Source organism: Vulpes lagopus, chromosome 1, assembly GCF_018345385.1.
Source record: "Vulpes lagopus strain Blue_001 chromosome 1, ASM1834538v1, whole genome shotgun sequence".
NCBI lineage: Eukaryota > Metazoa > Chordata > Mammalia > Carnivora > Canidae > Vulpes > Vulpes lagopus.
The window spans coordinates 36188660-36209134 of NC_054824.1; the positions used below are offsets into that span (position 1 = coordinate 36188660).

The 20475-nt window shown below is 37.6% G+C and overlaps 1 protein-coding gene across 4 annotated transcripts in view; it reads left to right on the plus strand.

Annotated features, from left to right (window-relative positions):
* Positions 1 to 20475, plus strand: part of COL12A1 (collagen type XII alpha 1 chain) — a 116569-nt gene that overhangs the window by 59073 nt on the left and 37021 nt on the right. For all 4 annotated transcript variants that reach the window (XM_041762257.1, XM_041762277.1, XM_041762286.1 and 1 more), the window contains 18 exons: positions 314 to 450; positions 1780 to 1909; positions 4467 to 4606; positions 4945 to 5077; positions 5189 to 5215; positions 5576 to 5718; positions 8229 to 8358; positions 8793 to 8932; positions 9355 to 9484; positions 10731 to 10873; positions 11968 to 12097; positions 12758 to 12900; positions 14606 to 14735; positions 16583 to 16702; positions 17824 to 17970; positions 18694 to 18810; positions 19054 to 19200; positions 19724 to 19798. In XM_041762257.1, the coding sequence (XP_041618191.1) occupies positions 314 to 450; positions 1780 to 1909; positions 4467 to 4606; positions 4945 to 5077; positions 5189 to 5215; positions 5576 to 5718; positions 8229 to 8358; positions 8793 to 8932; positions 9355 to 9484; positions 10731 to 10873; positions 11968 to 12097; positions 12758 to 12900; positions 14606 to 14735; positions 16583 to 16702; positions 17824 to 17970; positions 18694 to 18810; positions 19054 to 19200; positions 19724 to 19798 (2262 nt within the window). The remainder of the gene's footprint in view (positions 1 to 313; positions 451 to 1779; positions 1910 to 4466; positions 4607 to 4944; positions 5078 to 5188; positions 5216 to 5575; positions 5719 to 8228; positions 8359 to 8792; positions 8933 to 9354; positions 9485 to 10730; positions 10874 to 11967; positions 12098 to 12757; positions 12901 to 14605; positions 14736 to 16582; positions 16703 to 17823; positions 17971 to 18693; positions 18811 to 19053; positions 19201 to 19723; positions 19799 to 20475) is intronic.

Consider the following 20475-nt stretch of genomic DNA (forward strand, 5'->3'; position numbering starts at 1 on the left):
GTGAATTATGATTTACTGTAGCTGAGCGTCAAGTAAGAGCTTATGAAAATAGAGTAGAAAGAAGTTTATGTATAAAAGAGAAATTAGAATTGTAATAAAAATGTCGACTTATCATATTTGAAAAAATCCTTCTTAAGAGGAATTGAGTGCTATCTGGTACAATCACAGTACTTTGATCATCAGGATATTTGTTTAAGGTTATTTTGCTGCACACTGTTAAATTTTCTTCAAAACACCTTGAAAGCTTATGTGAATGCTTGAGAGCTTTGTGGTTGAGAGCCACATCTGGACCTCATTTCTCATGCATCTCCAGTGCCTTTACCCAAACCTCGAGATCTGAGACTCAGAGACGTGACTCACAGTACCATGAACGTCTTATGGGAACCTGCACCTGGAAAAGTGCGTAAATACATCGTTCGCTACAAAACACCAGAAGAGGATGTCAAAGAGGTAGGTTGAAGGTTAGAATGGAGTTGGAAATATTTGTTTTCTAGTAAGTTTAACAAAAGTACCCAAACAAGTACAGAGAAAAGCCTATTTTGCATACTTGTCACTGTATTAACATGGGGTTGAAGACTTGTTATATTAGTAGAGCAATTTTTGAATATTGATAATATAATGGGTGTTGTATTTAGTTTAGAAATTTCTTCTTCTGTGATATGAATCTCAAAGTCATCATCCCAAAGTCATGGACAAAGAGTTAGAGAATGTAGATGGTACTTTCTTCTTGTCCAGATGTCTTTTATGGTGCTTGGCAGTCTATGAATTACTAAAAAATATATGATAATGTGTCTAAAAATAAAAGCTAGTCAGGTGGGATCCCTGGGTGGCAGCGGTTTGGCGCCTGCCTTTGGCCCAGGGCGCGATCCTCGAGACCCGGGATCGAATCCCACATCAGGCTCCTGGTGCATGGAGCCTGCTTCTTCCTCTGCCTATGTCTCTGCCTCTCTCTCTCTCTCTCTCTCTCTCTCTGTGACTATCATAAATAAATAAAAAAAAATTAAAAAAAAAGCTAGTCAGGGGTCCAGGAAAGAAGAGGGGAGTTTGTCAGATAATAGGAAGGTAGGACAATGGAGTAGGACTGAGAGAAAGGGTAAACAGATTTTTAGAGGAGTCTGCCATTGGTTGCAAGTGTTTTTGAGATGATGTTGAGGCAGAGATCTGTTTCCATGACAACCTAATTCAAAATGGGAGCAAATTGAGGGCTTTCAAACTACAGAATAGGTTTAAAACTTATGTGTGCTTAGGGGCTCATTAATGTCAAAATCTCAGAGACAGTTTTGGCAGATAGAAATAGTTTTGGCAAGACCCTAGTTCTTGACTCTGCTGATTGTTTGGATTATACTAAAGCTAATTTATACATATGCACACATTCGTTTCATCCTGGGTTTCAATTTCAGAAGAGGCACAGTGACCAGCAGGTCTCACAGGGTTCTTGCACACAGCAGATGAGATAGTGCACAGGAGAACATTTCTGAGAGAAATAAGGCAGTAATACAAAGGGAAACAGAGAGACTTGGTGAAAAATGATTAGGTTGTTTGAATCTGTAGGCAACCATTAATTACTGAACCTCAGTGTTCAGATACAGCTTTAGTAATACATTTTCCCACTTTGGAAGCACTTAAATTATCTCTAGTTCCTGGATTCTTCTGCATATTGGAAAACATTGCTATTTTTTTCTAACACAATTCTTACACTCTTGTGGTAAGAGGTACAGTAAACAACAGAGATATTAAAACCAGACCCTTTGTAAAAATTGTTCCACTGCTCTATTACAGGTGGAGGTAGACAGGTCGCGGACCAGTACCCCTCTCAGAGACCTCTTCTCACAAACCCTGTACACAGTAGACGTTTCTGCCATATATGATGAGGGGGAGTCTCCCCCAGTGACTGCTCAAGAAACTACCCGTAAGTTGTGATCATGCTTCCTGATAATTGAGAAATGACATTACATGACTGTATAGCTGAACTTATTTGGTCATTTTGTTTCTTGGTGCTATTTTTTTGAGTATTTAATGTTTGAGTTCACAGATTGCTTTTCACTTATTTTCTTCCCTCTTCTACCTTCAGATCCATTCTTTTTATTTACTTATTTTTTTTTCAATTAAGTTTTTTATTCTGATTCCAGTATAGTTAACATATGGTGTTACATTAGTTTCAGGTATACAATATAGTGATTGAACATGTCTATTCCTTTTATGATAATTCTTATCCTACTATTATTCTTTCAACCACTGTCATTAATTCATCTTCCAGATACTTAACTGGTGTGTGTATGTGTATGTTTTGTGTGTGTGTGGGTGTGCACATGCATGTGAGTGTGTGTGAGAGGATGAGGAGGAAGTATATTCCTGATGTATGCTGGACATTTTCTCTGGGAAAGTTGTATTGCTTATCAAATATTTTTTAGATCTTACTATATGTAAAGTGCTATCAGAGGTAACAAAATATAAGTATCTTTGCTCTTACTAGTTCATGATTTCACTGTATAAATAGTAAAAATTAATTTAATTGACAATACATGGGATTGTGTAGGGGAGGTGAGGTGAGTGGAACTCAGATTGTACACTGTCAGATTTCAGATGAAGGGGAAGCTTACACGGTGGAAAGGCAGGGGAGCACGACACCCTACCTAGGCTCCTCCTCACCCATTCTATCTTGTTGCTGCTTATAAAGATGTCTGTTTCTTTCCTTCTTGTGGTACTTGCATAGTATTTAACTCAATTATGATTGCCTCTTGTTTTTTTCCTATCTATTCTGCATTCCCTTTGCTCCCCCCACCCCAGATGAAGGCAGAGACACACTTACTTTGTACAGCTTTGCATCTCCACTGCCTGGCACAGTGCTCAGCACATAATTTCCTAATCAAATAGTGCTTAAGAAGTTGAGGTCTGGAGCCAACAGTGTTCTGAAGAAATATAATGGGAGCTACTTACATAATTCAAAATTTTCTAGTAGCCACATTTGAAAAAGTAAAAGGAGGTGAAACTAATTTTAATAATGTATTATATTCAATCCATTATGTCAAAAATATTATCATTTCAACATATATCAGTAGAATAATTATTAGGATATTTCACATGATTTTTTCCATAATATTTATTTGAAATCCAACGTGTGTTAACTTTATACTTACGGCATATCTCAATTTGGACGAACCACATTTCAAGTACTCAGTGGCTGTATATGGCTAGTGACTCTGAGAGTAGACAGCACAGATCTAGAGAATTTAAATGACTTGCCCCACCTCATCTAATAAGCTATTGGTGGGATCAATACAAATCTGGAATTTTTACTTCCTGTCCTGTAACTCCCTCACTAGAGGCTCAAAAGCTTCTCCTTTCATACCTAGCTGTTTATACATGATCAGGGCCTCTTGCCAAATGTGAGGCAACATAGGACAGAATCTACATCTGGTACTTTCTTACCACGTGATCCCTCTTCCCTTCTTGGCATCAGTTCTTACTGGTAAGGGTAGTGTCGGACGTGAAAATTGATACAGTTTTGCACAAGCATAACAGGTGTAGTAGAGAAAAAAAGTCAGGAAAAAAGACTAGTGAAAGCAGCTAATTTAGTATACTAAATCAATACTTTCAATATGTGTTTTTAATCCTCAAGATTTCCTAATAACTTTCAGGTATAGCCAAATTGCATCCTTAATGGTTGGTTTGTTTATGGAGGTGGTATCACTCATTTTATCTCAATGGGCCTTTTCATTGTAATTACTAGAAATACATTTTTGATGGCTCTGGATTTTGTGTAGTTGGCTTTGGTCAGTAGTGGGTAGAGAAATAATTGACAATGAAAGCTCAGAACCAGGGGGCAAGGGGTGGCAGACATTCCAGATTCCTTGTGCTACAAATTAATTAGAGTGTCTGGCCAATGGAGGGGCTTTTAATTGGGTTTCAGCAGTCATCAGCACTCTAGGGTTATTCCTATCTCTGGACACAGTGCAGCCTGCTTCACTTGTGTTTAATATTAATGTTCTATAGGAAAACCTCACTCATGGATTACTTAGATCATATTTCATAGACCATGATGACTCATGCACTCTCTAATAATTAATACCAAAGTTTGTGCTTATGTGTATTGCTGTGTGAACAAGTCCATGGTTTTCACATGTAGATGTTCAGCTTTCAAATATGACATTGAAAAAAAATGTTCAAGACACAGAGTGATTAAGAACCACTGGGTTAGAAGAGTCTTACTAAGAAGTACTTTTTTTAAAAAAAAGTCACCATTTTCATGGAATGCAAATAGTAACTCATTATATCCATATGGTGTTTGTAGTTTTTGGAGCTTTCTCTTATACTTATCTTCCAAGTGAATTGAATTGGTAAAATACTTGGTTCTAAACAATGTTTTCAGCCTGATTCCTCGTGTCCATGAAAATAAAACAGGGTGGTTTTATTGTATTGTTTGTAGATTACATTCAGAAACTTAGTCCTGCTTTATCTAATGATAGGCACTGTGCCAGCCCCAACAAACCTGAAGATAACTGAAGTAACACCAGAGAGTTTCCGAGGGACTTGGGATCATGGAGCTTCAGATGTGTCCCTCTACAGAATAACTTGGGCACCATTTGGAAGCTCAGATAAGATGGAGGTAGTATTAATTTCCTTCCTTCCTTCCTTCCTTCCTTCCTTCCTTCCTTCCTTCCTTCCTTCCTCCCTCCCTCTATCCCTCCCTCCCTTCCTCCTTCCCTCCTTCCTTTATTTCTTTTTTTAAACATCTTATTTCATTATAAGGAATTTTGTTTGAAATATGTATTACCTCTGTTGCCTGAAAAGCATCCTTTCCTATAGTGACATCTGACCTCCTGGCATGCATCAAAGCTAGAAGAACATCAGGCTAAATAATATCAATAAACTGCCATTGAGAGTGTGGTATACATAGTTACTTAATTTTGTGTGGATTTTTTTTCTTTTTTCTCTTTCACTCAGACCATCTTAAATGGAGATGAAAATACTTTGGTGTTTGAAAACCTGAACCCGAACACACTCTATGAAGTTTCTGTTACTGCCATTTATCCTGATGAGTCAGAAAGCGATGACCTGACTGGCAGTGAGCGCACACGTAGGTGTTCCACTTTCAAATAGGACATTGTAATTTTAAAGTTAATTTAAAAAATAGAGCTATAGCTATATTAGTAATATTCCCCCAATTCTGTTTTTTTTTAAATTTTAGCTCGTTTGATACCCTTAACAACACAAGGTAAGAGTTAAATTTGCTGAATTGTATGAATAACCAAATAATGAGTGAATGAGTGAATGAATGAATAAACAAATGAGTGAATGTAAAATACCACAAAATCCATTGCAAACAGGTTTTCTGCTTTTAAATTATAAGGCATCTATTGGGACCTTTTTAAAAAACCTTCCCTGAAAAACCTTGCTTTACTGCCATTTGTTAAAGAGTCATTTAAGAGTCCATGACCATCATTTATCATAAGGTCAAATTTAGTCCTAAACTTAAAAGCTTACTGATTTTTTTTTCTTTTTTCTTTCTGTTTACTTATTTTGGGAGGAGGCCTCATTCTATGACCTTACCCTGTTTCTCAACAATCTTTTTCAGCTCCAAAAAGTGGCCCACGAAACCTTCAGGTGTACAACGCAACTTCTAACAGCTTGACTGTTAAGTGGGATCCCGCCAGTGGTCGTGTGCAGAAATACAGAATCACTTACCAGCCTTCAACAGGAGAAGGCAATGAGCAAACGGTAATTTTGTTGGAAAAAAAAAAAAACTTGGACAAATTCTACCTTATTTCTTCAAATTCCTTTCACCCCCAATGTGTAGTTAGTCATGCTATTTTGAGTGATGCAAAAATTTACCACATTGAATGGAGTTATTTGACTCCATTCCTTATGGAATCTCATGGGAGATGAAAGTTGCTTCTCATAGTAGGGTAGCCCCACGGCTTCAGGCATGTGCCTGTGCATGCACATTTCCCTTAAAAAACCATAAAGCTGGATTATCTATGAAGATCTCTAGATGTTTTTTTAGTCTTTAGATTTTTTAATCCATCTCTCCCTAATTTAATCAAATACTGAAAGTTTGCCAAATTTCTGTTATTATAATTTTCCAGTTTTTGCATGTTGTAAGGTATCTCTTATATCTGGAGTTACCAGATCTAGGTGGCTGTTCACCTATTTCATACTCTTTATCATTTTTATATTTCTCCAAATGGAGATTTCTGAGAAAGATGGTATGACTATAAATAGCCTTCATCTCTTTTATCTTTCTGGTCTTCCCTGGTTTAACAGAGTCCTTGCCCACTGACCTCGTTTACTTTAGCTATGTGTCTTTGAACCTTCTCCAGCTTTGCCTTGTGAAAAGTGTAACTAAAACTGCACACATATGATCATAGGTCAGGAAGCACCATATGGTTTTTTACACCAGGATGGTGATGCTTCTTGATTTATTTCAAATGACTCTTTTGGTAAGGTCCACTATTTTGTTGACATTCTTTGGGCCGTAATATTTCCTCACATACCCTCAGAAAGAGAGAGATGAATTGTTATCAATTAGTCACCCGACTTGCCGAGCTCCAGCAAATGGGTTCTAGTTTAGGGATATTAGCAGAGGTGGATGCTGGCAGTGGTTATTAGGTTTCTTTTTCTTTTTTTTTTTTTTTTTTTGGTTATTAGGTTTCTGATTGTGTAGTAAGTGGGTTTAGCTGACTTGGAAACTTTCCCTTCTCAAGAGCTGATTGACTTTCGAGTTCATCTTTTGAGGTTTCCACACAATTCGTCTTAGGTAGTATTTTTGGGCAGAAAATTTGTCTAATTAAATAGATTATCAATAATACACTAAGAACCAACTGTAGTCAACTGGCTTTTGTAGGAAATAAGACATTTGGGGAACTGATATTTTCATGTCAGAAACAGAACTTCTTTTGTCTATGCCAGACCAGATATAGGTAAAGCCATAAAGCACGTGAAGCTTGTTGTCCTTCTTGTTTTCCTTCTTGGTGATAGTGACTCTCCAGCTGCCATCTGCAGTCTCTTTACTTGTCTCGCAGAGGTTTGTTATAATTTGAAAGAGTCTCACAAACTCACCCTCTGGAAAGTATTAGCTGAAAATCCCTCGAGGTCTGTTATTTTTAGGGATGTTTGCATTTTTCTGCTAGTCCATGAAATAAAGTAATGAATCACTGATACTAGAATTATTTGGAGAGTTGGACAGGAGAAGTAGGTGGACACCCCTTTGCTTACTCATAGGACTTGTTCTGCTAAGTGGAAGCCTTCAGATTTGTTAAATATTAAATAGCCCATATGGATATTGATACTCTTCTTTCATAATGTCAAATATTCAATTAAGTAAAATTAGCCACTGTAGTTAAATTTGCTCATATTGAGGAACAGTACAGTGTTTCACTGAAGCTTTCTCTGGAACTCAAAGAATTGATGTGCAGTAAGCTGGAAACATCTGGACTGTACTAACTTATCCAGCCATCCAGATGTGCACTCTGTGGGCAGTGGGCCATTTTCATGCGATTTTAATTAGTATCACATAAGTATTTGAATTCGGTAGATTGTTAACAAATCACACAAGTTTTTCTTTCAACAAGATAGCTAGATGGCCATAAGCAATGAATAAAAAAATTCAAACTCTATGTAATTGGAGAAAATTGAAAAGCTTCATACCACAAGGCTGGTATCACAGAGATGGCTGGGAACCTCAGCCTGAGTGTGGTCTGGCAAAGGGTCCAGTCATATAGTTTACACAGCTAAAGTTGTTAGGATGGCAGTTTTGGGGGGGGGGGGAAACATCAAAGTTTTAGATCTTTTGCTGAATCATTTTAAGGTGTTTTCTAAAGCAAATAAAAACCTCTGTAAAAAAGCAAAGATAATAGCAAATGATGTAGAGCTTGTAATATTAGGCAATTCTTTGCTATCTCAGAGCTCCTTCATAGCTCATTTATGATGAATGCCTTTTTGGGGAAGAGATCTGTGAAGTGTGTTTTGGATGAAATTTTGCTGTGCTGGTGGCAAGCAAGTTGAAGTATCTTCTTGAGGTCACCGGTTTAAGGCTTAGAATGCTTTTTATCATTTAAGGTGCATATTTTGCATTTAAAATTATACCATAAGATATATTTTAAACCTTCACTGTGGTATATGTTTCCAGATTTTGGCCAGGGTCTCAGCTCCCTTGTAGAAAGAGCTTTCTCTAACAGATCAGTGAGATGCAGAGAACAAGGCTAACATTTATTCCTGTTTTCCTCAAGACCACAATAGGGGGAAGGCAGAACAGTGTTGTCCTACAGAAACTGAAGCCCGATACCCCTTACACGATCACTGTGTCCTCCCTGTATCCTGATGGTGAAGGAGGTCGGATGACAGGAAGAGGCAAGACCAGTAAGTACCAGGCTCGTTTAGCTTCTTTAGTGGCTACCACAGAATCACATCTGTTCCTGGAAACAATGGGGTGACACGGTTGTGCTAATCAAATTTTAATGCATCTAAAAATGATATTAATTGCTCTTCATATCTTTACTTGGAGTTATCTGTCTCTGTTTATGGAGAAAGACAGTTCTTACTTTCCAGCATGAAAAAAGAAAAAAAAACAAACCAAAATACTCTGTGGCCAAAATACCTTGTGGAGAGGAGATATGTGTACCAGATTACCATAGGCATTCTTTGATTTATGCACTACTTCGACAAATATTTGTAGGGTGCCCATTATGGGGTCCCTGCCATGTTCGAGGTGCCTGAGAAATATCAAGGAACTTGCATTTTGAGTGTGCTGGATTGTCAGGATCACACTGTCATGTGGCTTCTGTGCATTGCAGAACCTCTGAATACTGTGAGGAACCTCAGAGTGTATGACCCTTCTACCAGCACCTTGAATGTTCGCTGGGACCATGCAGAAGGAAACCCTCGTCAGTACAAGCTCTTCTATGCACCAACAGCAGGTGGTCCAGAGGAACTGGTAATTATGTCCTGTAGTGAAAAATGCATGTTTACTTAAACTATAGTTGAATGATTTAAAAGTCGAGCTAAAAATGCTAGCCGATTTGCTTTAGGGCTGAAGAAGTTCATATTCATTTACTAGAACTTGATAAAGGGTAAAATATTGTTGCCTTAGTGCCTGGGTGTGTGGGGGATTGAGCTGGGGGAAGTAATCATTTCGGGAAGTTCCAAAGGGGGATCCTAGAGTGAGTGTAGGGGTCTAGAGAAGTTTTTATAACTTCTTCTAACAGTGTGTGTGGAGCACATCTTTATACCCCAATATTACAGAACTTGCTTCTGGACTTGGTCTTGAGTTAATATTTTGAGTTTTATATTGTTTGAGGTATGATTTCTTTTATAATTTGTTCCAATCGAGTGTTTTATGCTTATTAAAATCTTTAGGTACCAATCCCTGGGAATACCAATTACGCCATTCTTAGGAATCTGCAGCCAGATACCCCATACACCGTTACAGTAGTTCCTGTTTATACTGAAGGTGATGGAGGACGCACATCAGATACTGGAAGGACATGTAAGTTGAGAAGGAAGAAAAATGTAGCTTTTCTTTATGAATTTTGCTTTTCATTATAAAGGCTACATAGGCCCATTAAGAGAATTTGGGAATTTCAGAATGATAAACTAAATATATAACAATCACCCATGGTTTATCTTCCAAACACCACCAACTGGTAACATTTTGGTGTAGGACGTAACAAATTTATGATGGCATTCTTCTTCTGAAATGATACCATCAGGATTTATGAATGTGCATATGATCATCAGTATGCTATTTCAGTCATTCTCTTTCTCTGACAAAAGTTCATTTTGCTTTGCTTTGTGCTTTATAAATTTGTGTGAAGCAGTGCTTTGTAATTGGCTTTCATAGTGTGAATTGTTTATCACATTACTTGATTGCACATTTCTCTGGTTTGCTGATGAAGTGCTTTTGGTCATCAAAATTCCGTGTGCTTTCATTTGCTGTTAACATCTAGAGAAACCAGTTTATAGTGGTTTTACTGTCTTTTGTAGTATTGCTTACAGGCTTTTGTGCATGCTAATAAATAATTTCTTTGGCTTTAAAGATATACTTGCTGATGGCTAAAGGAAAGCAAGTATGGGTGGCTTCTTTTGGTAAGAGATTAGTGCTCGAGAAAGATGATGTTATTGGCTCGAGTAGACTTTCGGGTTAATACGTGGATTTAATTTGTATATTTTTCTAAGTCCCACTTGGGGCAGTTAATTGAGAACTGAATGTGTCTTCTATTTTTCCCTCCTTTTGCCTTTTCTTTTAATCACAGAACACATCAGTAGCTATTTCTTGAATGAAGAAGGAATGAATGAAAGAATGAATGATTGAAACCAGCTGACTGGATTAGATGGGCTTCATAGCTGTTGTCAGTTTGCACTTAGAAGGCAGACACTATAAAATTACTTTTCTCTATCTCTCCATTATCTATGTTGGAAAACCAAAGCTTCTTTTCCAGTTTCTTGTCCCTTATCCCTTGTCCTTTTTATGGCCAACCCAGTACTATTTCTTTTACTAGCTTATTTTTATTGGCAACAACTTTGCTCCCATATAGACAAAGGCCATAATTGGCTAACTTAGACTAAATTTGGAGTTGGAGGGTTTTAATCTGTTTTTGTGTGTAGATAATTAGAAAAATGAAGGAGGACAGTATTTTATCCTATTACAGAATGTAAGTCCTAGGGAAGTGATAACGAAAGCTAGAATATATAAAAAGATTTAAGAAAATATGTATTGGTTTTTCTTTCCTCAGTGGTGAGAGGGCTGGCAAGGAATGTCCAAGTGTATAATCCGACGCCAAATACCCTAGATGTCCGCTGGGACCCTGCGCCCGGGCCTGTGCAGCAGTATCGGATCGTGTATTCTCCTGTGGCTGGCACAAGACCTTCAGAATCTGTAAGCAATTTTGTCCTCTTAGAGTTCAGTGAAAGAATTGTATAGATTCCCCTGCATCTCTTGCCATGGCTGCTGGGCCAGAATAAGTCAGTTGTCAGTGTGGCCCTGAGTCTCATGGAAACTTCCTTTCCTGATGAACACTGTCTTGTGTTTGTGTCTTGTTTCTGGCCTGTGATAATGCCACCTGCAAACATGACAATGAATAATGTTTAAATGGTTGCTCCTGATGATTTAAGGCAGATATACTACCTATAGGGTTAGTTAGCAAAAATGAGTTTTGGGAAAATCTAAATTAGCTATTTGAGTTAAGAAACCCTAGTAGTAAATGCAAATTATTGATAAACCTTGTTGATACGAGCTTTTGTTGTAACATAGAAATGTCTTCGTTATGAAACTATAACGTTTGCCTTCACTGGCTCTTACAAATAGTCCAATTTATTTTCAGTTCATAGTATCATCCAATTTTATAGGTAGATTGATATTGTAAGAATCAGAAATTGCTAATTTGAATAACAATAGTATCAGAATCAGAACACCTAAGGGAAAGTAAATTGATAGGCTGATTTATGTCTTTATAAAAATGGACAATGGTGGTGAACAAAGATAAACAAATGATTTGTGTATCCCTGTGTGTGGTAGGATTTACTCAGACAATGTTACCCTTCCTCATTTATGGAGTGGTTCTCTATTTTAACACAATATCTCTTCCCTACTAGCATATATGGGGGGATCCCTTCTCTTATGTGTGTCTAACATTTAGGATGCTCTGTGCATAACTATCATGAACCCTGGATGTTGTATTTGAGAATTCTTACAGTAAACATAAATGAGAGATAAGTGAAGCTACTAAAGATAGCTTAGTTTGTTGATCAGCTTAGTGAGTGTGAACTAACTTTTTTTTGGAAGGGGAATTTCTGAGGATAAATTGTATCTAACAGTATGACTTTGTCAGATCTCATGAGGAAGCAGAGTAGTTGGCTTCTGACGTGCCCGGGCTCAGCTTTTTATTATAAATGTCACTATGTTGACTAATAAAAGACTTGATAAGCATTTGAGTTGTTGTCAAGCAGAATCTGGCATTTCTTCCCCTCCAGCTTGTGGTGCCAGGAAACACGCGCACAGTGCACCTGGAGCGGCTGATTCCCGACACACCCTACTCTGTGAACATTGTAGCTCTCTACTCGGATGGAGAGGGGAATCCCAGCCCTGGCCAGGGCCGAACGCGTGAGGCAGAAATCCTTTCTCCACCCCATTCCCTTGTACTCCTTTGGCAGGGCTTCTCTGAGCCAGGGAGAAGTGGGAGATGGGTGGTGAGTGAGGTGGTGAGAGCTTTCTCCACCTCTGCACAGGCGAGGGTAGGTCCGGGCATGGGGTTTTTGCCTGGGCATCCCCACGGTTGGATTCCAGGCGAAAGGCCCATGACTGCCATCTCTGCCGAATGATCTTCATTCAGCCATTTTCTCACCTGAGACTTAAGGAGGGGTTTTTCTCTTCTTCCACCCTGTCCCAACTGGGCACTTTAGAAATGTGAGGGCTCGGCCTCTAGGTTTCATTAAACGGGAGGTGGTTATTGTACTTTAAAATAATCCCTTTCTCTCCCAGACTGTATATTTAGGTTCAAACCTAGCTCCATGTCACTGAAAATTTAGCACGTAATCGTAGCTCCAAAAGTGTAGCATTTTCTACTATTTATGGTTTCACATTAAAACCATAGGAAGTGTTTATTTTACCATAAGGGAGTAAACATCCTAGCGAATGTGAAACTCCCACAAGTAACTTCCTTATTCTGACCCAAGTAAAATTCTTTTATGCCCTTCCCGCTTCCCCCATGTCCAACATGCTCACAGGCTGGCAACTAACTTTATTGTGTTTTGATGTATTTAGTGCCACGAAGTGGACCAAGAAATATGAGAGTCTTTGGGGAAACAACCAACAGCCTCTCTGTAGCCTGGGATCATGCCGATGGGCCGGTTCAGCAATACAGGATAATTTATTCTCCCACTGTTGGAGATCCAATTGATGAATATGTGAGTCCGGTTCTCACCTAGTTGGACGTTTTGTAATCTCTTACCTGTTTGGAAGATGAAATTAAGCTTTTTTCTTTGGGAGTGTACTGTGATTACAATTGAGTCCTTGATTCTTGTGTGACAGTCACATTTTATATGACATCCTCTGACAGGATATTGGGACCATCCAGGTGTATCTGATGTGGCCTCCCACGTTACAGTGAATCAATGTCTGCGCTCATTTCCATTCTAAAGACAGATTGAAAAATTGTCTTATTGCATGAAATGCATATTTCAAGCCACCTAATTCTATTCATAGGAACTAAGCCTAGTGAGACATGATAATATTCTGAGCTACTTAAACTAATGTTCAAAAGATGTGACCATCCAAATCCTATCCTTTCTTTAAATCTAATTTCTCTACAAGATACCCCTTAAGTATTCAAGTGCTAACTGATGTTTCTTTTCTTTAAATTTAACATTTTTCATTACACTTTGGTATTGGAATATACATAGTCTCATATTAGCTTCAAACTTTTTGTGTGTCACACTATCTCTCCAGAACCAGAGTTGGGTTTCTTGCAGCTTCCTAATAGCCCTCACCAGGCATATCCATTTGTTATGGATGGAAAAACTCACCACTCTTTAAAAAGTATAGTGATTAATTGAAGTGATAGGTCAGTAGAATGTTACACAAAATGTTGATAGTAAAGCAGTTAGGTCTGTGGTTTACAACCATTTTGTCACAAACCCTCTTGGATCATTCCCCCTTTGTTATCCTCATGTTATATTTAATCTATTTGAACTTGATATGTTAAACTCTAATTCAAACTCCTATTTCCTATTCATCAGAAACACATGTAATTGTCATTTAGAGTTCCTCATCGCAATGAGATAAGCAATATTACCACATTTAGTTTGCCAAAGCAAAGAAGCTCATGCTTAGAGTTTATTCAGCCTTTCCATGAATGAGTACTCAATATCCTCCCATTTTCTGAAAACATTAAAAATATAATTTCTTCCCCCGGTTCACCATTTGTAGTCAGGGGACTTTATGCTGGAAATCACTGGCATAAGTGAGGTACATCGTTTGTAGAAGGAAAGCATAGGGTTGGAAGAGAGATTGAGAGATTTATCTGATTTACTTCCTCTTCATGGAGGTAGTTGACTGTATTTCCCATTTCCTGTTTTTCATCTTTTCGACCTAGTAGCATTAGCCAGGCTGATATTCCTGAGGGTAGGCTCGGAGTCCATGTTTGCTCACCAGTGCATTCCCAGCAGCTATCACCATGCCTGGCCCACAGTGGCTTGCATGGTGCACATTTTTTTACAGGGATGCATGAAAATGTAACACATAAATGGGAGATGGAGAAAAACATAAGGCTGCATGCTGCAGTAATCAGTAATGTGCACCGCGGTGTCAGGCATGTTCTTAGCTTTCATCCTCACAGTTTCCTCCAGAGACACTAAGTCACAAAGGAGGTAGATGGCTGACCAGGGATTCAAGCTCAGATCTCTCTGACTCTCAAACCATTCTCCCTTGCTACACAGACGCAGTGTAGACCTTGACATGAGCATTGTGCACCAGAAACAAAACATTAAGAAACCATTGCTGTTTATAGAAATATATAAAACAATGTTGTCTGTTTATAAAAATATATAAAACAATGTTGACTTTTGATCTGGAAGCTCTCTAGCTGATCGTTAATTTGTAATTTCCCTACAGACCACGGTCCCAGGCAGAAGGAATAATGTGATGCTGCAGCCCCTGCAACCTGATACTCCATATAAGATTACTGTTATTGCTGTTTATGAAGATGGAGATGGAGGCCATCTAATAGGGAATGGAAGAACTGGTAAATATCTTTCCCTTTTATAATCTTTAAGTTTTGCGCTTACCAATGCATCCCAAATACTATATCAATACTGCATTAACATTTACATTAAACATTGAATTTTGGCGAAATGATATGGGAACAGAATTTGTATTTTAACTTTCCAAACATCCACTGAAAGGAGAGAAAGGAGACAAAAATCTGCATATTTTGCTTTGCTTGAGATGATTTTTGTTTCTCCTTTGGAAAACCATTGCATATTCTCTGAATAATGGTTCAGTTTGTGTGGTATCAGTAAACGATGTAGTTGCTAACTCAGTCAACATAGTATCAGTAAAAACCACTATCCTGAAAGAATCTCAAGTCATAAATAAAGAAGCAAGATGATTGATAATCATCTTATGTCTTTACAAATTTATCCATTTTTTTTCTAGTGTACCAAGTAATTTACAGAAAATTATCAGTGTTCGGGCCCCTTTCTGCCTTACACTGGTGTCAAGTTCTTATTGTTTAGAGCAAAAGTTCTCCTCCAAGTTTTTTGCTCATTGAAATAATCTGAAGAGCTTTGAAACGTATTTATGCCGGGGTACCACCCTCAGAGATACTAGTGGAACTGGTCTGAGATATAGCCTGGATCCACTTATGTTCTAGTGTACAGCCGAGATTGAAAGCCAATGGTTTAGCAGAAAGTCAGGCTGGGCTATCGGTCTGAGTTCTGTTACTGGCCAATACTGGCATTCCTCTTTCCACTTCATTTTGCAAAAATCCACTTATGTAAATGATGTCAGGTTCCTGGCTACATTCGGTTCCCCAAAACTTTTGGTGCTTAAACAATCTTGACATTACAAAATATGGGAAAGGTGACATTTGAAAACTCTCAAGAGAAAAGCATGACGAGAGTTGTTTTAGCTGTCTCTCCAGGCCAAGAATTTACATATTTACTGATACTCTTTATCTACAAGACTGAGTCAATGGAGACTCAATTTAGTGATTCAAGATGATTTAAATTTAACAACTTTTAATTTTTCACATTCCCTTGGGTTTTAGAATATATTTTGGTACTTTTCTGGGGGAAATGGCATGTTTCAGAATTTTGTGCTTATCAAAATATATAATATATAAATAATACATAAAAGATCTTTACCAGACTTGAAATTTCCCGGATATGCCAAAGCCTTTTGTAGTTTCTCTTGCAAAAAAGTTTTTATTTATTTTTTATTTATTTAATTTTTTTTGCAAAAAAGTTTTTAAGTTGAATTCTTATACACACACACACACACACACATATATATATATATATAATGACTCAGTGACTACTCAGCATGCTGTCTAATAGCATTGGTTTACAGGGAAGGGAGGTGGAGGCAGTACCTCTGGAGCCATGAAGATTTGCTCTATGTTATGCTGGGGTCGGACAACAGGGTGCTGGGAATCAACATCATTTTAGTCACTAAGTAGCTATGTGGTCTTGGGCAAATCAAATCTTCTTTATGTGATAAGGTGGTTAGACTAGACAGTTTCTAAATTGCTTTTTGGCTCTAACCATCTGTAATCTATAACATGCTAAAAATGGTATGAGATATCTTATAGTTTCTGTAATTCTGCTGTTTAAAACCTAATAATAGCTCTGGGATTCATCAGTTCCTAAGTCCAACTTGAGTTGCTGTTTGAATTTGGAAAACCACTAAGCTTTCTCCTGAACTTTTCAAAACTCTTAAATTATTTTCTGGATGAGGGCATTTTAGGATTTTATTAAATTGTTCTCATGGGACCACACTATCAGTAGTCCTAATCAATACTCACAGAATTCTGTGCTTTCCTTGGGTGTCAATGAAAGATCAGTAACCTGTGCCAATATTTGTTTGCAGTCGGACTGCTTCCACCTCAAAACATACACATCTCTGATGAATGGTATACAAGATTCAGGGTATCCTGGGATCCTTCACCTTCTCCGGTTCTTGGATATAAAATTGTGTATAAGCCAGTGGGTAAGAAAACATCTTTATTATCATAAAAATGCATTAGAGAGTTATTTGTTTGTGAGGGAGCTCTTTATTGCATGCCCCATTATAGATTCTCTTGGTAGTTCAGTTGTCACGTTGAATCCCCTCTCACTAGACGCAATCTTCTTGGAAATAATGTTCTCAGCCAATAATCTGAAGTGTCATTTTTACTATGGGTGTAGATGAGACTCATTAAATTGCATGATTAAAAAGTTTGGCCCGCCTCATAAAATTACACAAATGGAATCTGTGTCCAGACATTTTGTATATTACTATGATTGTGAAATAATGCATATTTAATCAATATAAATTTCTATATTTTCCCATTATGTCAAGGTGTTATTCCATTTTGGGCATATGCATTTTAGTTTATTCCTTGTTAGTTTATTCCTTGCCAGGCTTGTTTTCAACTTCCCATTGACATTTACACCTAAATGGATATCACCTTGATTAACTGATTTGCTATCTTTGTTTCTATGTTCTGTCTGTATGCTTAGCAAAATGGAAGAACAATATTCTTTGTATCAAATGTGCCAGGGTATCTTCCATGCACCCAAAAAGGGTGTGATCTAGGAAAAGATAAGGGAGAGAGGACAAGAGAAAGGAAACATGGGCCTTAAGAGAGATAACTGAAAGGAGAAGAAGGTGTTGGCAACTGAGAACCTTCAGTAACTGAACTCATGGAATGAGGACCAAGACAGAAATTCTTAAGTCATCTCTACAACAAATTGGAAAAATGTTAATTGAGTACCTACTATGTGTAAAGCACCATGCTGCCAAAGTGGGACTTAGAGAAGAGGCTTGAGGGTTTAGGGTAGTTGATTGTGTGATTGAATTTATTCATTAAAGGAACATTGATTACATATCTACTGCATTCTAGGTACTGTGCTATGTATACTTTGCAAATTAGAGTTGAGGAATTCAGGCTCTGCTTATAGTTTTGTATTCGCCATATAATGGAACATGTGCTACAGTGAGCAAGTACATAATAGGCTGTGGAATTAGTGGTGTTCATACTATCATTTGAGTGTAAGTTACTCGATTTTAAGGAAAATTTGAGACCAGTGGTGGAATATTTCTATGTCCTTTTGTGATTGTTATTAAAGGTTCCAATGAGCCCATGGAAGTTTTTGTTGGAGAAATGACATCATATACATTACACAATCTCAATCCTAGCACCACCTATGATGTAAATGTTTATGCTCAGTATGATTCTGGACTCAGTGTCCCCCTGACGGATCAAGGCACTACATGTGAGTCACATATCTTTTCATGGTTGTAAGAAAAAGTGTAGTACAAATTGCCAGGTCAGTCAACCTGTTTTAATTTTATTTCTTCTTAACATTTGCATGTTTCCTCAGCATTAAGTAAGTGGCTCTTTCTTCTTGTTCAGCCAAACATATAAGTAATATAACTGAGTATACAAAAATATATGTGATATTTTTATTTCTCGTAAAATATAGTTTGAATTTTAAAAGATAAAAAGTGTGATTTTATCCATGAATTATCTGTAAAATTAGTTTTGGAATGCTTTGTAGTTTCTTTGATAAAGGATCTTAAAACATATATTACCTAAGTGCATTGACTTAATTGAAAGTTTTCACAGAAATGCCATGATTATTGACTCAGCCCAAAGATAGATTTTGTTGTCACCAAGTGCTGAATTGCTATTTAAGGACTTAGAAGATAGTGCTTTAGAAAAATTTTACATGAGACATCTTTGTTATTTGTAGTGTCCAGTGGGACTATGTGGAATTTCTTTCCCTTGAAAATTAGTGATAGCAAAGGGGTCTGTTTTAGCTGTACTATATTTCCATGTATCTTTCCTGTGTGTTTCTTACAAGGAGACATACTAAAAATTTAGGCTTTTTATTTTCAGCCACAGTGGAAGTTTCAATTTTGTGTTATGATTAAAAGTATGCTTTTTTGTCTTTATTTGTGAAGTAAATCTATTTCTTTTTTTCTTTATTTTGTAGTGTATTTAAATGTGACAGATCTGAAAACCTACCAGATTGGGTGGGATACATTCTGTGTTAGATGGTCAGCTCACCGGGCAGCCACCTCCTACAGGCTAAAACTAAGCCCCGCAGATGGTATGTGTGCCAAAAAACCCCCCCAAAAAACAACCCCCCCCAAAAAAAACAAAAACAAAACAAAAAACAAAAACAAACAAACAAAAAACCTAAAAAATGAAAAATAGTAAGAACTGGAGCACATAGTAGCAACATTTTAAACTTCAGTAAAGGAGATGCCTTCTCTCTACGAAATGATATATAAAAATATCTTTAAGTATAATTGATGGTAACACTGGCTTTTTCCTTTGTTGTCATAATCAGGAACCAGAGGACAAGAAATTACAGTGCGTGGATCAGAAACCAGTCACTGCTTCACTGGTCTTTCACCAGAAGCTGATTATGGCGTCACCGTTTTTGTGCAGACACCAAATCTCGAGGGGCCAGGAGTCTCTGTCAAGGAACATACCAGTAAGTTTTTGAGTAATCTGGAAGTCTCTGTAAAGCTTCAGGATAGAATGTTCTAGGTGTGGGAGATGTAAGTGTCTCTCCTATGTAGGCACTTCTCCACAGTAATGATTATAATGATGGCAGATTCATGAAGAAGGAGCCTGTGGTTGGTTCAGGACCTTTTTCTACAGCAAGTCCATGCTGACCCTGTTACAGAGTTGGTGTTATTTTTAAGGAAAGAGGTGCAGGAGGGAGACACGGTTCTAGCTGGCAGTGAGCAGGTGAATATGCACGCTGTTGACTTTTACTCATTTGATCCTATTTGAAGGCCTTTCATCCATCCTTTGAATCGTGGTTTTGCTTTTCACAGCTGTAGTCCATGTTTGAATGATTAGTAATGATACCAAATTTGGATAAAATAATCTATGAGGGCCAATGATACTTGATTTGATATCTAGGACTGAAATTGCTCTTAAAATGTACTTCCCATGATATGAAATTTGCACAGGTTATATTCTTCTAATTACCATTTTTTAAATTCTAGCTGTAAAACCAACAGAAGCCCCTACGGAGCCACCCACACCTCCTCCCCCTCCTACAATCCCACCGGCCCGGGATGGTAAGTGGAGCTGCTGATAGGGATTTATGGAGGCTCTACACTATTGCCAATTAATACAGGGTGTTTTTGATGTACTCTTCTTGCTGAAGAGTTTTTCGATTAAAAAAACAAAAAAGATTGCCAGTAATTGTTTTGGCATATTTGGCGTGTATGAAATCAGTCATAAACAATAGTTCTTTGTTTGGAACTCTGTTTCCTCAATTTTGCAGATTAATGTTTAGTGATACTCTCCGTATTCCATAGTCACATGGTGGGCACTTCTGTCTCCTGGGTGCTAGCCTCAAAAGGCACTGTGTACCATTTTGGCCGTATCTTCAACTTACCCCTGGGGCCTTTGGCTTTGGAATTCCTGGCTTCTGCTCTGGATTGCACGAAGCTAAAAAATGTCCATTCACTGAAGTTTGAGACATAATTGTCACTTGTAGTGAACTGGCAAAAAGATATACTGAGCTAATGGGACAGGTCTCTCAGTAATCTGGGGCAATTCTCAGTGTTTTATCAGATAATTAGCTACTGTTTTAGTCTTTCTTCACATTCTGTTTCCAGCATTTAACTGAAAGAATTTCAGATTTTTTCTTTTTTTTAAAAAAAAATTTAAAATTTAAATTTAATTAGAATTTCAGATTTTAAAATTATTTTTCTTTTGTCTTAGAAGTTCTAGAATGCTACAACTTTAT